The following is a 22,106-nucleotide window of genomic DNA, read 5'->3' as shown; positions in this document are numbered from 1 at the left end:
GAGATTCTTGGGGGATACCCTTTTTTCAGTCTCTCGACCCTCCCAGGGACGTGGGACAGGGCCTTCTCGGTGGTGGCTGCCCCCAAACAACTCTGGAACTCCCTTCCGAGAGAAGAAAGATTTGCTCCCTCCTTGGCCAACTTGAGTCGCGGTCTCGGCGGTGTGTGTGTGTGAGAAAGGCAAAATATATAAAGAATGCTAATTGTTTTTTAAGAACTATCCGTGGTCCCTCTATGGGTATACCGTATATAATATTTCCTTCCCCTAAATCAGAGATGGCCTCTGCAAGGCAGGGTCCTCTCAAGTCTGGGGAAAATATTTCTGAATTTGGACGCCAACATCCCAGTTCCTCAACTTGTGGTGGATGTTTCAGAACAGTTAGACGGAAGAGAGACGGAGGCTTAAGGGGGGATATGATAGCCATGTTCAAAAATATAAAAGGGTGAAGTGAAGTGGGACTATTGATTAATTTTAACAGGAAGAAATGTAACGTATTGCACTTGGGCAAAAAAAATGAGAGGCACAAATACAAGATGGGTGACACCTGGCTTGAGAGCAGTACATGTGAAAAGGATCTAGGAGTCTTGGTTGACCACAAGCTTGACATGAGCCAACAGTGTGACGCGGCAGCTAAAAAAGCCAATGCAATTCTGGGCTGCATCAATAGGAGTATAGCATCTAGATCAAGGGAAGTAATAGTGCCACTGTATTCTGCTCTGGTCAGACCTCACCTGGAGTACTGTGTCCAGTTCTGGGCACCACAGTTCAAGAAGGACACTGACAAACTGGAACGTGTCCAGAGGAGGGCAACCAAAATGGTCAAAGGCCTGGAAACGATGCCTTATGAGGAACGGCTAAGGGAGCTGGGCATGTTTAGCCTGAAGAAGAGGAGGTTAAGGGGTGATAGGATAGCCATGTTCAAATATATCAAAGGATGTCACATAGAGGAGGGAGAAAGGTTGTTTTCTGCTGCTCCAGAGAAGCGGACACGGAGCAATGGTTCCAAACTACAAGAAAGAAGTTTCCACCTAAACATTAGGAAGAACTTCCTGACAGTAAGAGCTGTTCGACAGTGGAATTTGCTGCCCAGGAGTGTGGTGGAGTCTCCTTCTTTGGAGGTCTTTAAGCAGAGGCTTGACAACCATATGTCAGGAGTGCTCTGATGGCGTTTCCTGCTTGGCAGGGGGTTGGACTCGATGGCCCTTGTGGTCTCTTCCAACTCTAGGATTCTAGGATTCAAATTTGGACAGAAAACCTAAGAGGCCATGCAGCAAATCAGTAACTTTCGGCAGGACTTGGATCTAGGGTCAGAGTTCAAAATATCGGCAGTCAAAAGTCAGAGCAGGAAGCCAAGCGTTCTCCCTGCTGAACAATGTTTGCATAAGAATACTGTGGACACTCGGGTTGCGAACGTGATCCATGCAGGATCCACGTTCACAACCTGCAGCGCTGCGTCTACGCATGTGCGGGTTGCGTTTTGGGGCTTCTGTGCATGCGCAAAGCACAATTTAGCGAATGTGCGACCGCCAAAACCCATAAGTAACCCGTTCTGGTACTTCCGGGTTGCAGCAGTCCGCAACCTGAAAAATTGCAACCTGAAGCGTTTGTAACCCAAGGTATGACTGTAAATATATTTTTTAAAATTAAAAATTGTCCAGTAGCACTTTAAAAGTAAAGGGGACCCCTGACCATTAGGTCCAGTTGTGGCCAAATCCGGGGTTGCGGCACTCATCTCGTTTTATTGGCCGAGGGAGCCAGCGTCCAGCTTCTGGGTCATGTGGCCAGCAGGACTAAGCCGCTTCTGGCGAACCAGAGCAGCGCACGGAAATGCCGTTTACCTTCCTGCCAGAGCGGTACCTATTGATCTACTTGCACTTTGACGTGCTTTCGAACTGCTAGGTTGGCAGGAGCAGGGACCGAGCAACGGGAGCTCACCCCGTCACGGGGATTCGAACCGCCGACCTTTTGATCAGCAAGTCCTAGGCTCTGTGGTTTAGACCACAGCTCCACCCGCATCCCACCTTAGAGACCAACTAAGTTTGTTCTTGGTACAGTGGTACCTCAGGTTACATGCACTTCAGGTTACAGACTCCGCTAACCCAGAAATAGTGCTTCAAGTTAAGAACTTTGCTTCAGGATGAGAACAGAAATTGTGCTCCGGCGGCGCGGCGGCAGCAGGAGGCCCCATTAGCTAAAGTGGTGCTTCAGGTTAAGAACAGTTTCAGGATAAGAACGGACCTCCAGAACGAATTAAGTACTTAACCCGAGGTGCCACTGTATAAGCTTTCGTGTGCATGCACACTTTTTCAGATAGTATAAATATAGTAAGGGAATGAAAGGAATAATAATAATAATAATAATAATAATAATAATAATAATAATAATAATAATAAATTTATTTGTACCCTGCCCATTTGGCTGGGTTGGAATGCTCAAAGCGACCTCATATGGAGTCACACCAATTGAGCTTAGTGTTGTCGACACGGCTCTTCCCTTAAGAGGCAGTGGTACCCTTGTTGTTCATGCTGCCCCGAAAGTGCTCGAGATAAATTTCTGGCTTGTCTCAGAGGCCGGACACCTGGGCGAGAGTGTTGCTAGGATCTGGGCGTGACTTCCTCCAAAGTCGGCCAACCTGTCTTTACAAAAGGGAAGGAGAGGGCCGGTCACCTGGGCCCAAGCCCAAGCAAGATGAGCTGGTTGTGTTTAGTGGGTTTAGCTGCAAGGATGGGCTTGGGGATTCTGGGAGATAGGGCAGGACTTCCACCTGACTTGTGGTTCCTCCATTATTATTATTATTATTATTATTATTATTATTACAATGGCCCTTCTAGTCCAGCCTCCTGTTCTCAGAGTGGTCAACCAATGGGGGAACTCCCAAGCAGAATTTGAACCCAAGATCCCTCTCCCCTCTTGCGATTCCCCATGACTCATATTCAGAAGCATTTGCTGCTTCCAAATGAAAGTCCTCTCCTCTATGTGAATTTCACTGATTGTCTTTGAAAGCTGACCATCGCTGCTTCCTGTGGCAGGGAGTTCCACAGGTCATCTGTGGAGGAGGACTTCGTTTTATCTGCCCTGCATCCTCCAGCCTTCAGCCTCAATGTCCGCGATATCTAGCATTACGAGAGAGAGGGAAGAGAACTTCTCTCCTTCCCCGCACCAGGCAAAATCTTACAAACTCCTGCCATGGTTTTTCAAACTTGCCTCTTCATCATCATCATCATCATCATCATCATCATCATCATCATAATTTTATACCCCGCCCACAGGGCCGAATTTAGGTTTGATGAGGCCTTAAGCTACTGAAGGTAAAGGGCCCTTTATATGTCCAGCTGTCTTTTGTAAACAACAAATTGTCACTGTTTTTTTGTGTTGGACTATATGCTATATGGTAATTGATGGACCTCATAGGTATCTCAAGCCATTTGCCCATGTTGCCCTGCAACCAGTCCATGCAGAATGTCGGCACCCTATATATAGAAAGGAGCAAACCAGGGATATTTTAGGGAGCAGGCTAGCAAGCAGGGCCCATGACTTACATCCTAGGAGCCTATACAACACAAAACCCTGTTGCTGTAGGCAGGTTTTATTTTATTTGCTTTTTATCTTATATTTGGGCAATGTACATCCAGGTTTTTTCCCTTTAAAGTTTTTGGGGGCCCCCAAGAGAGTGGGGCCCTAAGCTATAGCTTGTTTGTTGTTGCTGTTGTTTAGTCGTGTCCGCCTCTTCGTGACCCCCTGGACCAGAGCATGCCAGGCCCTCCTGTCTTCCACTGCCTCCCGCAGTTGTGTCAAACTCATGCTGGTATCTTCGAGAACACTGGCCCACCATCTCGTCCTCTGTCGTCCCCTTCTCCTTGTGCCCTCCATCTTTCCCAACATCAGGGTCTTTTCCAGGGAGTCTTCTCTTCTCATGAGGTGGCCAAAGTATTGGAGCCTCAGCTTCAGGATCTGTCCTTCCAGTGAGCACTCAGGGCTGATTTCCTTCAGAATGGAGAGGTTTGATCTTCTTGCAGTCCATGGGACTCTCAAGAGTCTCCTCCAGCACCAGAATTCAAAAGCATCAATTCTTCGGCGATCAGCCTTTTTTATGGTCCAGCTCTCACTTCCATACGTCACTACTGGGAAAACCAGAGCTTTAACTATACGGACCTTTGTTGGCAAGGTGATGTCTCTGCTTTTTAAGATGCTGCCTAGATTTGTCATCGCTTTTGAGATAGTGGGACAGTGTTCTGGAAGCTACCAGCATGAGTTTGACCAAACTGTGGGAGGCAGTGGAAGACAGGAGGGCCTGGCGTGCTCTGGTCCAGGGGGCCACGAAGAGTCGGACACTACTAAATGACTCAACAACAACAACAAACAGGGAAACTGTCTTTCTTCATCGGAGAGTTGCTCCATCCCCTTGACTGTTTAGGTTGGACCTTTTCCAACTCTTAACAATCTCTGTTTTGAGGCGAGGCAACCAGAACTGTGCATGTCTTGTTCCAAACAGGGGGAGAGATGGGTTGAGGTGTGTCAAGGCGAACACTGAGCCATTCTGGCTCTCCTATTGGCGTCTTTAGAACTCGGGTTCGTTGCAGAGTGGTACCTCGGGCAGGCCAGATGTCTGGTGGGGTGGTTGATCTTTGTCTTTCTGGGCTGACAAGCAGGCTATTGTATTATGGGCTGCCTGCTCCCAGAATGGCAGCCTTTGTTATGGGTCTGTGCTGTGGGGAGCTCAGTTCAATGGGGCTCACAGTCTCTCTCCCTTCTGCTCTGGTCGAGATTTCTGTTATTTCATTTTGCAACAGCCACGACAACAGATGGAAACTGAAAGGTGAAAAGCGTTCCAGCTATAAAATGGGCACGCGAAATGAGTCTCATGGCGCGTGGGTTAGAATAACAAAGCGAAGAATATCCATGTTGTCCAATTATCAAATTCAGTTATATACAAAGTGTCAGCCTCAGCTTTGGGTTCCCAGACTACAAATCCCATCATTCCTAGCCAGAGATGATGGGAGTTGTAGTCCCAGAACATCTGGAGACCTGAGAGACAGGTTCCAGTCCTTTCTGAAATCTCAAATTATCCCTATTTTTTTCCTTTTATGATAGCCATATTCCAGAGGGAGTGTTACCAAGTTTTTGGGGCAAGATTTGGGACTGTTTTCTGTTGAGTTGCAATTCCTGTTTGTGCTTTCCAGGTCTTATATAAGACCATTTTAATTTTTTTTTTTTTACAACATATCTACATCAGTGTCATCAAAAAATAGTAATGTTAATTTTGGGCAGCAAACAATCTTTTTCTTTAGTACAGTGGTACCTTGGGTTAAGTACTTAATTTGTTCCGGAGGTCCGTTCTTAACCTGAAACTGTTCTTAACCTGAAGCACCACTTTAGCTAATGGGGCCTCCCGCTGCCGGAGCATGATTTCTGTTCTCATCCTGAAGCAAAGTTCTTAACCTGAAGCACTATTTCTGGCTTAGCGGAGTCTGTAACCTGACGCGTATGTAACCTGAAGCGTATGTAACCCGAGATACCATATCTGTCAAAATTAATGTGATGATATGTGCCAAGTTTATCGCAACCCCTACAGCAGTAACGGAAGAAAACATTATTGACTTTTGCAAAGGAGTGCAGTACCATCTGTCTGGTAATTTCAAGGAGTTTTTCCTAAGGCAACTGGAAACGGATTTTAAGGGTCGTTGTTCCATCCCGCTGTTTTTGGACTACAACTCCCATCATCCCTAGCTAACAGGAACAGTGGTCAGGGATGATGGGAATTGTAGTCCCAAAACAGCTGGAGGGCAAGTTTGGCCATCACTGGGCTAGATCAACTCTACAGTTCTATGATTCCCAAAGTTTAACAGTCTCTTTTTTATTCTTCTTCTAGGTTCTTCTAGTCTTCTGTGCCTTTGGCTTCAAGTTCCCACAGCTGAGCTGAATTTCTGGGGTTCTTCGTCCTGCCTCACCTCACCCAAATCTTCCACCTTAGAACCACAGCAACCAAATACCCTACGAAGGAGAGAATGGGCTGCAGATGGCTGGATGGGTTTCGAAACACACAAGTGCATTTTTTGGGGGAGAATCATCGCCATGCAAACAAACATTAACGCTTTTCACTGAGGACACTTTGACGTTAGGGTGAAACGGGCTGCCTCCTGGCTTTAGCAATTGTGTGCCTTTTGGAAAACCCAAAAACCATTTTTTTTTAAACACTCACAAAATGGAACCTTTGAGGGTTTTTTGGGAAGTCTTAATGATGAAACCGGTTTCAATCTGGTTTGGTTCTGCAAGGAGCACTGTGGCTTTTTGAATTTAGACCTGTTGTCTGGTTTCTGACTGCCTTGTAGCTATTTTTTTTTTTTTTTTTTTTAGGCACATAAACACTTCTCAGGTGGTGGGAATGTTGGCCACTGCCTAGGCTAGCTTTTGCCAAACTGGCAACCTCCAGACTACAACTCCCATCATCCTCAGCGTCGCGTTGGCGGGGCATGATGGGAATTGTAGTCCCATCGGCCGGCCGCCATGTTGGCAAAGGCTGGTCTAGTAGACTTCCTGGTCGCTAAGTGGGTATAAACTTCACATTTTCCTCTCGCATCATTCCCTTGACACGAAAACATCTGGATAGTTGCTTTTCGAAGCTGTGTTTCGGTGGTGGTAGAGATGCACACCCCCTCCTTCGGAAACGGCAGGGGCCTGTTGGAAGAAAAATATTGCATTTGCCACGGTGTTTCTCAGCGCACCGGGAGATGCCCCGTTAGTGCCCTTTGTGTGGTCTGTATTCTCTTCGGTGAGAGAGCCAAACATCTGTTTCGAGAGAAGAGTCACTACCATCTTCCTTCCGCTGCTGACAGTGAGCAGGCGTGTCGGCCTCGGAGATTGACCGCGGTGTAGCAGTACAATAAAGCTTGCTTTTTAATAAAAATATGCAGACTTTGGTGATGATGGGGGTGGGAATGGAGGAAATTGGGAATTCCCAGAAAATGCACACCTTTGTTTGTGGATGTGCGGAGAAGCAAACATAAAAATAAATTCCTGCCGTATCAAGCCATGTATCTCAGCACCCTTGCAGTAGCTTTAGAGCAAAACAACAACAACAGACCTATGGTTACGTGAAACAAACACACAAGACTTGACAGGCTGTACTTTTGAATAAATAAGGTATACTATTCATAGTATCCAATTGTAGATTTCAACGGAAGTCTCTTAAAGTTTAATGAAAAAAGCAGAAGACCCAGTGGATCAGTTCATTCTCTAGTTAGTTCATGCATAAGGTCCATACATGTATAAGTATTTATTCCACCTGTCTGTAACCACTAGTATGCTATAAGATCCACTATCCTGTAATATTATGTATGAGCCTGTTCTATTGATGAAGCCTAGGATGGCGAAACAAGGCTAATATTCCGGAAATCTTTGTCTTAGACTCTGTGGAACAGTAACAACCCTTCATGCGCATTATTGGACTCTTATGAACAGACAGGTGGAAAAGACACTTATACTTGTATGGACCTTATGCATGAACTCACTAGAGAATGAACTGATCCACTGGGTTTTCTGTTGAACTTTATGAGACTTCCGTTGAAATCTACAATTTGATACTATGAATAGTATGTCTTATTTATTCAAAAGTATAGGGACACGGGTGACGCTGTGGGTTAAACCACAGAGCCTAGAACTTGCCGATCGGAAGGTTGGCGGTTCGAATTCCCGCGACGGGGTGAGCTCCCGTTGCTCGGTCCCTGCTCCTGCCAACCTAGCAGTTCGAAAGCACGTCAAAGTGCAAGTAGATAAATAGGTACCGCTCCGGTGGGAAGCTAAACGGCGTTTCCGTGTGCTGCTCTGGTTCGCCAGAAGCGGCTTAGTCATGCTGGCCACATGACCCGGAAGCTGTACGCCGGCTCCCTTGGCCAGGAAAGCGAGATGAGCGCCGCAACCCCAGAGTCGGCCATGACTGGACCTAACGGTCAGGGGTCCCTTTACCTTACAGCTGGTTACGTCTTCTGTATTTATTGAGTAGCTTTAGAGCAGGCATAGGCAAGCTCTGGCCTTCCAGGTGTTTTGGAACTACAATTCCCACCATCCCTAGCTAATAGGACCCAGTGGTCAGGGATGATGGGAACTGTAGTCTCAAAAAAACATCTGGGGGACGGAGTTTGCCTATGTCTGCTTTAGAGGTTCCCCCAATGGCCAAGGTTTGGCGCGGTCGACTTGAACGCAGAGCCCCACCCTCATGGATGAAAGGGGACTGGCGGACAAATGAGATGAGAAGACCCCTGTACAGGATCAGGCCAAGGGGCTCAGCTAGGCCAACATCCTAGCCCAGTGGGAAGGCCTGTTTCCCCTTCTCTGCCTTCCCAGAAATGCACGTGTTCCTCAATATACCCACTTCGCCCTCCCCATTTCACAACCTGCACTTTTAAAAAACGTCTTGAAGTGAAAAGCTGAAACCTCATTGCGAAGGCTCTTCTTATTTATAATTCCACATCTCTTCCATGAGCTCATTTCATGCTGTTTCCTTTTAAGCCGTCTTCCCAGGCTCTCCCAGAGGAATGCGGCTGTCCCCTCTTCGGAGCAGTATACAGGGGTCCCTTGGTTCTCAAACATCTTGGTACCCAAACAACTTGGAACCCAAACACTGCAAACCCAGAAATAAGTGTTCCGATTTGCGAACATTTTTCGGAAGCCGAACGTACTCCATTTTGAGTGCCACACTTTCGTTTTGAGTGTTACGCAGAGGTCTGCCTGTTTTTGCTATTTATTTTGCGTTTTTGTTTTTGTGGCTCTTTTTGTTTTTGCGACTGTATGGAACGCAGTTCAGCTACTGATGAATTGATTGTGTGACTGCAGTACATTGTTTATTGCTTTCATGTTATGGATCAATGGTCTCATTGGAGAGTAAAATTCATGTTCAATTCCTGTTTTTTAAGGGGTTGTTTTTAAAAATCTGGAACGGATCGATCCCTTTTGCCTTACTTTCTATGGGAAAGCGCGTCTAGGTTTTGGAATGCTTTGGTTTTGGAACGGACTTCTTGAATGGATTAAGTTGGCTGAGACCCTCCCTGCCCGCGGACTGTCTCGCCAGAGTGGTGCATGCTTTAGTTATCTCCCGCTTGGACTACTGCTATGCGCTCTACGTGGGGCCACCTTTGAAGGTGACCCGGAAACTACAACTAATCCAGAATGCGGCAGCTAGACTGATGACTGGGAGCGGCCATCGGGACTACATAACACCGGTCCTGAGAGATCTGCATTGGCTCCCAGTATGTTTCCGAGCACAATTCAAAGTGTTGGTGCCCAGTAGACTTGAAGGAGCATCTCCACCCCCATCGTTCTGCTCGGACACTGAGGTCCAGCTCTGAGGGCCTTCTGGCGGTTTCCTCCCTGCAAGAAGTGAGGTTACAGGGAACCAGGAAGAGGGCCTTCTTGGTGGTGGCACCCACCCTGTGGAACGCCCTCCTGCTAGATGTGAAGGAAATAAGCAGCTATCTTATCTTTAAAAGACATCTGAAGGCAGCCCTGTTTAGGGAAGTTTTTAATATTTAATGCTCATTTGTTGGGAGCCGCCCAGAGTGGCTGGGGAGACACGGCCAGATGGGTGGGGTATAAATAATAAGTTATTATTATTATTATTATTTGAGTACCAAGGTAACCACTGTACTGGGCTAGATCATGCCCAGCAAAAGGCGCTCCTCCTGGCCGGCTTTTTGAATTGATGTGTTCTTCATCAGCTGCTTGCAGCTCTGGGAACTGACCGGTAGAGGGAGAAAAATCTCTCTCTCTCTCTCTCTCTGCAGGTCAAAGCACAAAAGAGGCATTACATTAGGCTTATTTACAGACCTGCGTCGTCATCGTGTACCTGCTAAACCTGTTCAGGCTCTCAACGCCCACACATCCCTCCTCCTCCTCTGTGGATCTATGCGCAAGCTCTGATGTGGCCCATCTTAAGCACTCGGCAACAGGCCCCAACACGCACTGCTTAAATATTGAATCTTCTTCAAAGCAGGCTTGTAACGCCGGCACACTTTTAATGCATAACGCACAGCAAAGCTTCCCTGAGCTGGCTCTGTTTCCTAAGTTGAAGGTGGTGGTGGGGAATGCCCTCCGCACATGCGCAGAGGTACTCTCTTCTTGGCTAGCCACATGGCCTAAGAACCGGTGCCTTGGGTGTTCAGAAGCACGAGATTTGGAGTCTTGGGATGGGGCAGGAGGCTCTGTCTCTGTCCCCTGAAATGCTTGTCTTATGAATCTGACGCAGCGCGGGAACGAAGAGGCTCTCACAATCACGTTCTTACTCTCTGTCATGCAGTGTTAGAAACTGAGATATGAAAGCTAGGAGCTCAGTGGCGCAACAACGCAATGTCCAGGCGCACTTTAAATAAGGTCACAAAGCTGAAAATGAATGAATTGCAGCTAAAGTATTATAGTGGTCCCCTTGGTTCTCAAACTTAATCCGTTCCGCAAGTCCGTTCCAAAACCAAAGCGTTCCAAAACCAAGGCACACTTTCCCATAGAAAGCAATGCAAAACAGGTTAATCTGTTCCAGACTTTTAAAAACAACCCCTTAAAAAAACCAGCAATTGAACATGAATTTTACTCTCTAACGAGACCATCGATTCATAAAATGGAAGCAATAAACACAATGTGCTGCAGTCACAAAAGCAAGCAATCAGTAGCTGAACTGGGTTTCCACGCAGTCACGAAACAAAAAAGAGCCGCAAAGACAAAAACGCAAAATAAATAGCAAAAGCAGACAGACCTCGGCGTAATACTCAAAATGGAAGCGTGGCACTCAAAAGGAGCACATTCAGCTTCTTAAAAAAGGTCACAAACCGAAATACTGTACATACTTCTGGGTTTGCAGTTTTGGGGTTCCAAGTTGTTTGAGTACCAAGGCGTTTGAGAACCAAGGGAACCACTGTATGTTCATTTTTCACATGTTCTGGTCCTTCCCCTGCTCACCCCGCTAATATTCTGAAGAGGGTCTCTTCCCCAGTCTTCAGAGAGTAGCTGGACGTGGGGAGGCAGAAAAAGCTCCTCCTTTCCTTCCACTTTGTAGTTTTAATCTGAAATCTTAGACACAGAACCTTTGATGGAACTGCTGCAAACAGACATACTGCTTTATAGGGTTGCACTTTAGCCAGATGCCAGAACTGGTTTTTGCCTTGACATCTGCTGGGAGGGCGTTCCACAGGGCGGGCGCCACCACCAAGAAGGCTCTGTGCCTGGTTCCCTGTGACCTCGCTTCTTACAGGGAGGGACCCGCCAGAAGGCCCTTGGAGCTGGACCTCAGTGTCCGGGCAGAACGATGGGGGTGGAGACGCTCCTTCAGGTCTACTGGATCGAGGCCAGAGTTGTCCCTTTATGAACAGAACCCCCGTCCCGGGACTCTGGAACCGGTTGCCCTGACGGCAGCTTAGAACCCCGACCCAAAGAACCAAAAGGGTTCTGGAATGTGTTCCCCCAGCCACGCCTACAGCTTTCCTGGTGGGCCCACCAATGGCCCTTTCCAAAGCGTTCTCCGCTCCGAGGGCTCTGGGACCGGGCTCTCGGTCGCCCGCAACTCTGGCTCTCCTCCTGCTCATCCTTGCCAGCGAGAGCCCCGGGACGGAGGGGTGCATCCACTGCGGACTCCATTCCAAGAACCTGAAGACCCGCTTTGCCCACCTCTGCGCCCAATACCGAGAGCGTTACCTCCAGGCAAACTGTACCGGTTATCCCTGGGGCAGAGAGTCCTCCCTGGGTTTGGCCTTAGGTAGAGAAAACGGGGCTCTTTGGGGATGTCTGGAAAGGGACAGGATTTATTATTAGTTAACAGCAACAATTAGAACATCACTGTTATTATTTCTGTACACACTGATGGAACGTCACTGTTGGTATTTCTGTCTGCATCGTGCAACATCACTATTATTAGTTTTGTACGCATGACAGGAATGCCACTGTTATTATTTCTGTATGCATCCCATTAGCATAGTCGCTCGGATCAATATTATTAGCGGTAATAATAACAATATATTCTTATGGGTGGCAACAGGGGTAGGGCTCCCCCTATATTTCCCTGTGGGCTATCTCTTTGGGGGGCAGGTGTCCACATGCTGGTGGTGGGTGGAGCCAGAGGGGGGAAAGGGGGCAGAGCAAGAGATAATAATAATAATAATAATAATAATAATAATAATAATAATAATAATATATGAATTTCTAAGTGGTCTGCATTCCAGTCAGGCAAAAGCCCAGAGGTTTCTACCTGCACACAATCACACGTATATAATGCTGGAAGGTTTAGGACAAACGAAAGCGCTTCTCCTTCACAGCTGACCTGTGGAACTCAATCCCACAAGAAGTAGATAGCTGTTAAAAATTAAACAAACAAGGGGAGAGATCACCACAGTTCTTCGGAGGGATTGCGTTTTCCAGAATCCACTGAAGTACTTTCGTAAGCTTGTTATTCCTCGGAGCTGGACCTCCGTGTCCGGGCTGGACGATGGGGGTGCAGATGCTCCTTCAGGTCTACTGGGCCTTTGAGGCCGTTTAGGACTTTAAAGGTCAGCACCAACACTTTGAATTGTGCTCAGAAACGTCCTGGGAGCCAATGTGGGTCTTTCAGGACCAGTGTTATGTGGTCTCGGCGGCCGCTCCCAGTCACCAGTCTGGCTGCCGCATTCTGGATTAGTTGTAGTTTCCGGGTCACCTTCAAAGGTAGCCCCACGTAGAGCGCATTGCAGTAGTCCAAGCGAGAGATAACCGGAGCATGCGCCACTCTGAAGGGCACCAGGTTGGGGGTGGCAGGTGTTGCAGATCACCAGGCAGCCCTGTTTTGTTGTTGTTTAGTCGTTGAGTCGTGTCCGCCTCTTCGTGCCCCCCTGGACCAGAGCACGCCAGGCCCTCCTGTCTTCCACTGCCTCCCGCAGTTGGGTCAGACTCATGTTTGTAGCTTCGAGAACACTGTCCCACTATCTCATCCTCCATTGTCCCCTTCTCCTTGTGCCCTCCATCTTTCCCAACATCAGGGTCTTTTCCAGGGAGTCTTCTCTTCTCAGGAGGTGGCCAAAGTATTGGAGCCTCAGTTTCACGATCTGTCCGATGTATTACTGTATTTTAATATTTGGTTGGAAGCTGCCCAGAGTTGCTGGGGAAGCCCAGCCAGATGGGCGGGGTATAAATAATAAATGATGATGAAGATGATGATGATGCACGGCTCCCCTTTCTTCCGTCCCACCTGCAGATGACATGTCCCTGGATCTCTTGCTGGAAAAAACACACCGAGTCTTCCGGGTTATAGGTAAGGAGCAGTTTGGATTGTGCAGATTTCAGAGGGTGGTGCTCCCTTGGGACGATGGGTGTAAAATGAAGGAAGGGGGGATGAAAACTCTTGCTTTTGAATCAGTCTAGAGAAGCTGTTGTTGGTGGCAGAGTGGGACTATCAATCTCTCGTCTCTTCTCCCCGCCAGAAATAAACCAGAGCCTTGCGGACTTCCCAAAGTTTTGGAACTGGCTTCATGAAGTCAAGATACCAGAGCAGAGCAGGGAAGGTATGAGAAAGGATGTTCGGTCTGTATTTGAAAAGTAATTGCGATGATCGTTTGCAGGTTTGCAAGACGTTTTGTGAGGTGAATTATTGGAACTATTGCAGAAATGAATAAAGGGGAGGATGGTTAGTTAAGATAAATAAAGGCAATATAAATTTAAGAAATGCACAAGAAGTGATAAAAAACGGTGGATCATCAGGGGTCCTGATGGAAGTCCAAAAAAGATTGTATAAGTGGTGAAGTTCTGTGGTATGCATTATAATTTATATGTTAAAATTAATAAAAATTATTTATAAAAAAAAAGAGAGAGAAAGGATGTTCAGTCTGAAACCCAGTCTGTATTGGGACTGGCTCTGAAATTTTTTAAATATATCTCAGTCACAGAATGTGCTGGAAAAACAGAGGATGCTTCTGGGCATGTGCAAAGTGTGTTTTCCCTCAAACGTGGGGTTTCGCTTATGCTCACGTGCACGACATCAGGACGTCACAATATCACAGGCATAAAGAATAAGTAAATAAATGTTTCTTTATACCCCTCCCTCGCCGGCAGGGCAGGGCTCACAGCGGCTAACACCAAATACGAATTACAATAAAACGTAATAGAAAAACAACAGCCACCACCACCAAACAGTTAATTAAAATATGGCTTAAAATACAGATGCAGCCTCATTTTAGTAGTAGCCCATAAATCAAGACCATAAAGGGAGGAAACATCAGATATTCACCCAAGCCAGCTACCCGTGCTGGTCTACATGTCTCAGCAAAAAAGCCAAGGGAAAATTTATATACCAAATCCCATATAAGGGGTTGTCAGAGTGAATCTAAGCTGAAAGCCAGGTGGAACAGCTCTGTCTTGCAGCCCCTGCAGAAAGATGTCAAGTCCCGCAGGGCCCTAGTCTCTTGGGACAGAGCGTTCCACCAAGTCGGGGCCAGTGCTGAAAAGGCCCTGGCCCTAGTGGAGACCAATCTAACCACCTTGCGACCTGGGACCTCCAAGGTGTGGTCATTTGTGGACCTCTCTGCGGGGCATACCAGGAGAGACGGTCCCGTAGGTAGGTGGGTCCTGGGCCGCATAGGGCTTTAAAGGTCAAAACCAGAACCTTAAATGTGGGGTTTCGCTTATGCTCGCATGCGCGACACCAGGGCGTCACAATATCACACGCATGACATCGACCCCCCCAATGCCCCTTGCAATCCAGCACCCCTGCCCCTAACCGTTCCCCTATGAAAAACTTCACCACACCCCACTACTGCAGCCCAATTGCTGAACGGAGGGAGGCTTTGTCACCATATCGCACCTCTGCTCAGAGATTTGCCGATTTGCTACGGTGTGTTGCTCTCAGTATCTAAAGCCCTTAACAACATGGGACCCGGTTCACCTGTGAGATCGCCTCGCCCAATAAACGCCCCACTTGACCGCTTTGATTGGCAGAACTTTTGCTGTTTCCACACGCTACCCGTTCTGCATTTCTGGGAACCGGATCTTTTGTTGTGGCAGCGCCGACACCTTTGGAACTCCCTGCCACTTGACACCAGGCAGGAGTACCTTCAGCAGTACTCCTCTTGGCGCCTGCTAAAACCACTGTCGCTTAGACAAGCCTGCTCAGACATGTAGAACGTGGGTGTATGTTTCAATCTGCTCTTTAGTTTATAGCCGGTTTTTAAAAAACTGTTTTCACTGATCATTTCATTGTTTCGTTCTCTTTGCAACCTGCTATGAGGGCATTTTATTTTTAGTGTGTAGATTTTATGAAATGAATAAATGAATGAATCATAATCTCACTCATCTGGGACGAGAGGGAAGAGGGTAATTTTTCCTCTCAGAATCTGCCCCCTAGGGCATAGGAGAAACAATCTGAATCATGCGTGTGGGTGACTAGAAACAGCAGATTGAAAAGCATCCTTCGCTCCAGAAACCTCCAGGGTCCTATCCTGACCTCACAACATAGCTGTCAACCGTCCTTTATTTGGCGGGAAACTCCCTTATCCCAGCGCCGTGTCCCGCTGCTGTCCCTTATTGATGATGTCCCTTAAATTTCCCGGGTTTCAAACGAAGCAGCTCCTCTCCCTCCATCCCTGCTGGCCAGGGAGGAGGGAGGCTCCAACTGTGTTGCTTGGCTGCATTGCTCACCCAATAAGGAGTCTAAGAACGACTGGGGGGTGGAGCTTGCATGCCTGGTGCCGATCAAATCGGCCGCCTTGCCTGGGGACTCGCCTTTGCTCAGCGCTTCCCAGCGGAGAGGGGACGGGGGTTTTCCTTGCTGCATCCCCTTTGCCGGGTTGCTGCGCTGTGGGAACCACCGCTTGAGGCTTCGTTTGGCTGCTGGCTGGGCTTTCTGCCTTTGGCTCGGAGGGGCTCAGAAGCCGAACACACCTGTGCCCGGAAAATCCCTTATTTTGGCTGCTGATCCCTTATTTTCGAGGCTGCTGGTCCCTTATTTTCAAATCTGTAAGTTGCCAGCTATGCCTCACATTTTCCAAGGCAGGGACCAGCCCCAGTCCCTGATAGCAGGCTGGAAAAACTAGCTTGCTAGATGACTGGGTGTCTTGCACTAAACCTCTTTTCTCTTTTCTCTTTTCTCTTCCAGCGCTGTGCCCTCCAGCTTGCCGTAAGTTCCGGGGATGGGATGGCAGAACAAGAAATACTAGGATCAAGAGCCCCACCTTTATAAAAGATGGGGAAACGCCCCCTCCCTTATTATATCCCTTTTCAGTGATGGCTCCAACCTGGTGGAATGCTCTGCCCCATGAGACCAGGGCCCTGCAGGATTTAACCTCCTTCCGCAGGGCCTGTAAGACAGAGCTATTCCGCCTGGCCTTTAATCTGAATTCAGCCTGATCTTTTATTCCCCTTCCCTTCCCTCCCCTTTTATGAAGATCACCCGCTCTGAGACCCCACAGCTAATTCTCCCCTGGTCTCCTCGCTGGCCCAAGTAGGACCAATTCAGCCAGCTAGCCCTGGGGATTCTCTAATTTATTTTTGATTTTTTTATTGTTATTCATGTTTTTATACTGTATTTTATGCTGCTTTTATAATTAAGTGTTTTAAAGTGTTTTAAATTTGTTGTTAGCTGCCCTGAGCCTGGTTTTTGAACCGGGAAGGGTTGCACAGGGAAGAGGAGGCCTGGGTTCGGTCCATAGCTGTCAACTTGCAGATTTGAAAATAAGGGACCAGCAGCCTCGAAAATAAGGGATCAGCAGCCAAAATAAGGGATTTTCATGGCGCAGGTATGTTTGACTGCTGAGCCCCTCCGAGCCAAAGGCAGAAAGCCCAGCCAGCAGCCAAACGAAGCCTCAAGCGGTGGTTCCCACAGCGCAGCAACCCGGCAAAGGGGATGCAGGAAGGGAAACCGCCGTCCCCTCTCCGCTGGGAAGCGCTGAGCAAAGGCGAGTCCCCAGGCAAGGCGGCCGATTTGATTGGCACAAGGCATGCAAGCTCCACCCCCCAGTCGTTCTTATTGGGTGAGCAACGCAGCCAAGCAACACAGTTGGAGCCTCCCTCCTCCCTGGACGGCAGGGAGGGAGGGAGAGGAGCTGCTTCCTTTGAAACCCGGGAAATTTCAGGGACATCATCAAGAAGGGACACCAGCGGGACACGGCACTGGGATAAGGGACTGTCCCGCCAAATAAGGGACAGTTGACAGCTATGGTCCATCCCCTCCATCAGAGGAGGTGGGGGGTTCTGAGGCCTCTGCCCCAAACCCTCACCTGACCCCCTTTCCCTCCTGACCCCCATTTCCAGAGGGATCAGCCTTGGTGTGGAACTGTACCACTTGCCGGAGAGTGGAGGTGCGCTGCTGGGAAATGAAGACCTGTTATCCAGGTAAGGGGCTTCTCCTTTGCTATAATAATAATAATAATAATAATAATAATAATAATAATAATAATAATATTTATACCCCGCCAGTCTGTCTGGGTTTCCCTGGCCGCTCTGGGCGGTTCCCAACAGAACACTAAAAACAGAATAAAACATTAAAAAGCACCCTGTCTCTTATGCAAACCCTCTGGGTGTGCCATTCCCGCCCCTCCTTGGCCAGTCCTTGTCCCCTCCCTCCCCTTTTATCTTCCAGGGTCCACCCTACTTGCCAAGGACCTTGGCAGACTTCCACGCGTCCCAATTTTCCAGGGACAGCCCCGGATTAACAGACGCCATCCTGGTTTCTGGTTTGATCCCTGAAATGCCCCGCTTTTCCTTAGAACCGGGCACAGGGCCTTCTCGGTGGTGGCGCCCTCCCTGTGGAACGCCCTCCCAGCAGATGTCAAGGAAATAAACAACTAGCTGACTTTTAGAGGACATCTGAAGGCAGCCCTGTTTAGGGAAGCTTTTAGTGTTTGATGTTTTATCACTTATTATTATTATTATTATTATTATTATTATTATTGCCACCCAAGACCTTCCTGGGCTCTTCCAAGCACTCCTTCCTCTCTTTGCCTGCCCCCTGGCATTCGCTCGCCCATTTCTCTCCCTCTTTTTCTCCCCACAGAGGGCGGAGGTCTGGAAAAAATCACTCGGTTAATCTGCTCCATCTCTGGTTCCTGCCTTTTCCTGGGCATCGTTTCTTGCGCTCTCGAGTAAGTGGGGCACCCCATGGAGGGGAAGGGGCAAAGGGGGAGGGGCATTGCTGATAGAGAACCTCAATTAATGGGATAATGGACAGTACAGTGGTGCCTTGGTTCTCAAACTTAATCCGTTCCCAAAGTCCGTTCCAAAACTGCCCTGTGGAACTCCCTCCCACCAGATGTCAAGGAAATAAACAACCGCCTGACTTTTACAAGACATCTGAAGGCAGCCCTGTTTAGGGAAGCTTTTAATGTTTGATGCATTACTGTGTTTTAATATTTTGCTGGAAGCCTCGCAGAGTGGCTGGGGAAGCCCAGCTAGATGGGGGGGGGGGTTATAAATAAATAAATAAATAAATAAATAAATAAATAAATAAATAAAATTATTATTTCAAAAACCAAGATGCAACTTCTGATTGGTGCAGGCGCCCCAGAAATAATAGCCGACAGCCGCATTGGGTGTTTGGCTTCTGAAAAACGTTTGAAAACCGGAACATTTAACTTCTGGGTTTTTGGTGTTTGGGAACCAAGGCGTTTGAGTACCACTTTATTCACTACTGCATTTCTGTCCGGCCTTTCTTCCAAAGAACATGATCCACTTTTGACCCTCACAACGTCCTGGGAACCAATGTAGGTCTTTCTGGACCGGTGTTATATGGTCTTGGCGGCCGCTCCCAGTCCCCAGTCTAGCTGCCGCATTCTGGATTAGTTGCAGTTTCCGGGTCACCTTCAAAGGTAGCCCCACGTAGAGCGCATTGCAGTAGTCCAAGCGGGAGATAACCAGAGCATGCACCACTCTGGAGAGACAGTCAGGGAGGGTGCCAAAATGGTATTGTCATGGCAAAGGAGAGAGGTCTGTCGGCGGTTATGGGTCATGATGGCTCTACAGAATCCATATGTTCTATAGAACCTCCATTCTCAGTGGCAGTCTATCTTTGAAGATCAGCTTCCTGGGGAGCGGGAGAGGCCTGGCGCTCGCACGCCTTGCGTGCCAGACCTCCACAGGCCGGCAAGATATACTGTAAAGGTAAAGGTAAAGGGACCCCTGACCATTAGGTCCAGTCGTGGCCGACTCTGGGATTGCGGCACTCATCTCGCTTTATTGGCCGAGGGAGCCGGCGTACAGCTTCCGGGTCATGTGGCCAGCATGACTAAGCCGCTTCTGGCGAACCAGAGCAGCGCACGGAAACGCCTTTTACCTTCCTGCTGGAGTGGGACCTATTTATCTACTTGCACTGGTGTGCTTTCGAACTGCTAGGTTGGCAGGAGCAGGGACCGAGCAACGGGAGCTCACTCCGACACGGGGATTCGAACCGCCGACCTTCTGATCGGCAAGTCCTAGGCTCTGTGGTTTAACCCACAGCGCCACCCGCGTCCCAAGATATACTGCAGTTAGGTTTAAATTTCCGCATCAGAACAGAAGAATAGAAGAATAGAAGAACAGCCCGCTGGATTAGGCCCATCTAGTCCAACAACCTGTCCTCACAGCAGCTGACCAGATGCCCATTAGGGGAACCCTGCAAACAGGTCCTGAGTTCAAGAGCAGAACCTTCCCCTCCTGCGGTTTCCCACGTCTGGCATCGCCCTGATCTGGGCACTGTGATCCACGCGATGGTCACCTCCAGACTGGATTATTGTAACTCGCTCTACGTGGGGCTGCCCTTGAGACTGACCCAGAAACTCCAGCGGGTGCAGAATGCTGCGGAGAGACTCCTTACGGGGTCCTCACCGCAGGATCACATTCACCCGGTGCTATACCAGCTGCACTGGCTCCCGGTGGAGTACAGGATCAGGTTTAAGGTGCTGGTTTTAACCTTTAAAGCCCTATACGGCCTAGGACCCTCGTACCTATGGGACCGCCTCTCCTGGTATGTCCCACAGAGGAACTTACGGTCTGCAAATAATAACATCCTCAAGGTCCCAGGCCACAGAGAGGTTAGGCTGGCCTCAACTAGAGCCAGGGCCTTCTCGGCCGTGGCCCCGATCTGGTGGAACGCTCTGTCACAAGAGACCAGGGCCCTGCGGGACTTGACATCTTTCCACAGGGCCTGCAAGACAGAGCTGTTCCACCAGGCCTTTGGTCAGGGCGCAGCCTGTCCCCCCTCCTCTGGCAATCTGCACAGAATTTTGCTTAATGGTTGCCATCAATTTGATTTTAATTAGTTTTTATAATGAAATGTTTTTAGAATCGTTGGATTATTTTGATTGTTGTTAGCCGCCCTGAGCCCAGCTTCGGCTGGGGAGGGCGGGATATAAATAAGATTTATTATTATTATTATTATTATTATTATTATTATTATTCAGAAGCATCACTGCCTCCACCTGCGGAGCGCAGTGAATTTGCCCTGTCCCCTTTTTATTTTATTTTTTCGTTTTTTTTAATTTTCCAGAAAATTTTTAAACAAACAAACATATAAACAAACAAACATACATACATCTCAACTGTATTTAAACTAAACTTCATAACATTGTTAAGTGACTTCCTCGTATCCCTTGGGTTGGATTTCAGTGTAAATCATTTTAACAGTTTTCCAGTACAGTGGTACCTCGGGTTAAGTACTTAATTCGTTCCATAGGTCCGTACTTAACCTGAAACTGTTCTTAACCTGAAGCACCACTTTAGCTAATGGGGCCTCCTGCTGCCGCCGCGCCGCTGTGGCACGATTTCTGTTCTCATCCTGAAGCAAAGTTCTTAACCCGAGGTACTATTTCTGGGTTAGTGGAGTCTGTAACCTGAAGCGTATGTAACCTGAAATGTATGTAACCCGAGGTACCACTGTACCTAAATTCTTAAAACAATTAACATATTCACTTAACATCTTTTTCCCCCTTTACATTTCAAGTTTAAACATGTTAATTCATCACATTATGCAATTAAATCCTAAGCCTATCTGATACTTGCAGGCAATCCAATTAGTTTAGTTTAACATATGTAAGTAAATAGTCTTTAAATTTCATCCATTCTTCCTGGTAGTCGTCCTCCTTCTGGTCAGGGACTCTTCCATTCAGGTCGGCCAGTCCATCACCTTCATCTGCTATTCTTCCATTGTTGGTACTTCTTGTGTTTTCCAATTCTTAGCTAGTAAAATTCGAGCGGCAGTTGCGGCATACAAAAACAGTATAACATCTTTCTGTCCCCTTTTTAAAGCCATCAAGGCTGTTAGCCAACGCTGCCCGCTGTGGCAGGGAGTTCCGCAGTCTAACCGTGTGCCGTGTGAAGACATCTTTCCTTTTCTCTGCCTTGAATCTCGCAGCCAGTGTCTCTGGATGCAACCGTGTGTGTGTGTGTGTGTATGTTTGTGTGTGTTCTCCACACCTGTTTCGCGACACCAGAAGCGTCACAGCACCACACGCACCCAGCATAGTTTCTGAATGAATCACTCTGCAAAGAAACGAAAAGCGAAGGGGGGACGGAACGGAGTCTGTGCAAACCGGTTTCCCCAATGATGAATATTTTCCTTTCCTCTTTGGCAGGTTTTGGCTCCGCGCGAACACGAGAGAAGAGGAGGGGCCAGGATAGGAAAGGGGAGCAAAATGCTTGCAGGCCCCTCCATAATCTCCTCCTTTGCACATGAAGGGGGGGGGGGCGTTGTATAAGAGTCAAAATACGTGAGGCACGAGCTTGAAGAAGCGATGCTGGCGACACCCAAAATCGTGCAAGCAATGTTCAGGACACAGAGGTCTTGGCTGTGACTGCGTCCCATAAGCACATGTGCAAAAATAACTGCACTTTTAAAAAAAATGCACAGATCCGCATGTAATTCCAAAAAAGCCATTTTTATTCAGTTATATATCGAAAAAAACAGTACATATTCAGATGCAAACAGGAACACTAGAAAGCGCCGATAATTCCCCCCCCCCCTCCACTGCTATAACTCCCGAGGTGCAAAATTATCCCATGTTATGAAATGTAGATTTATTTATATTCCAGGTCAATCAGCCACAAAAGCACTACTAGGCTGATTAAAAAGCTCCACGGGCCTGGGGTAAGGAAATCAGAAAGTGGAGGTCTAAAAAAAAAAAAAAAAAGGAAACTCTGTT

The 22,106-nt window shown here is 47.9% G+C and overlaps 2 protein-coding genes across 3 annotated transcripts in view; both read left to right on the top strand.

Annotated features, from left to right (window-relative positions):
• Window positions 1–10,945: 10,945 nt before the first annotated feature.
• Window positions 10,946–22,106, top strand: part of TMEM95 (transmembrane protein 95) — an 11,302-nt gene continuing 141 nt past the window's right edge. The window contains exons 1-7 of one of the 2 annotated variants that reach the window (XM_081835826.1): window positions 10,960–11,734; window positions 13,202–13,258; window positions 13,428–13,508; window positions 16,094–16,114; window positions 17,248–17,328; window positions 17,990–18,077; window positions 21,540–22,106. The exon at window positions 21,540–22,106 is cut by the window's right edge and continues 141 nt beyond it. In XM_081835826.1, the coding sequence (XP_081691952.1) occupies window positions 11,479–11,734; window positions 13,202–13,258; window positions 13,428–13,508; window positions 16,094–16,114; window positions 17,248–17,328; window positions 17,990–18,077; window positions 21,540–21,585 (630 nt within the window). In that variant the 5' untranslated portion in view covers window positions 10,960–11,478 and the 3' untranslated portion in view covers window positions 21,586–22,106. Of the gene's footprint in view, window positions 11,735–13,201; window positions 13,259–13,427; window positions 13,509–16,093; window positions 16,578–17,247; window positions 17,329–17,989; window positions 18,078–21,539 lie in introns of those variants that run through there. The other variant, XM_081835825.1, reaches the window with a different exon arrangement.
• The window catches only part of TNK1 (tyrosine kinase non receptor 1), a 49,466-nt gene continuing 47,102 nt past the window's right edge, over window positions 19,743–22,106 (top strand). The window contains exon 1 of the mRNA XM_081835685.1: window positions 19,743–19,933. The gene's annotated coding sequence lies outside the window, so the exon portion shown is untranslated. The remainder of the gene's footprint in view (window positions 19,934–22,106) is intronic.

Source organism: Podarcis erhardii (genome assembly GCF_964252035.2).
Source record: "Podarcis erhardii genome assembly, chromosome: 13".
Classification (NCBI taxonomy): Eukaryota; Metazoa; Chordata; class Lepidosauria; order Squamata; family Lacertidae; genus Podarcis; species Podarcis erhardii.
The sequence above is the reverse complement of the archived record's forward strand: the minus strand, read 5'-3'. Positions and strand labels throughout refer to the sequence as shown.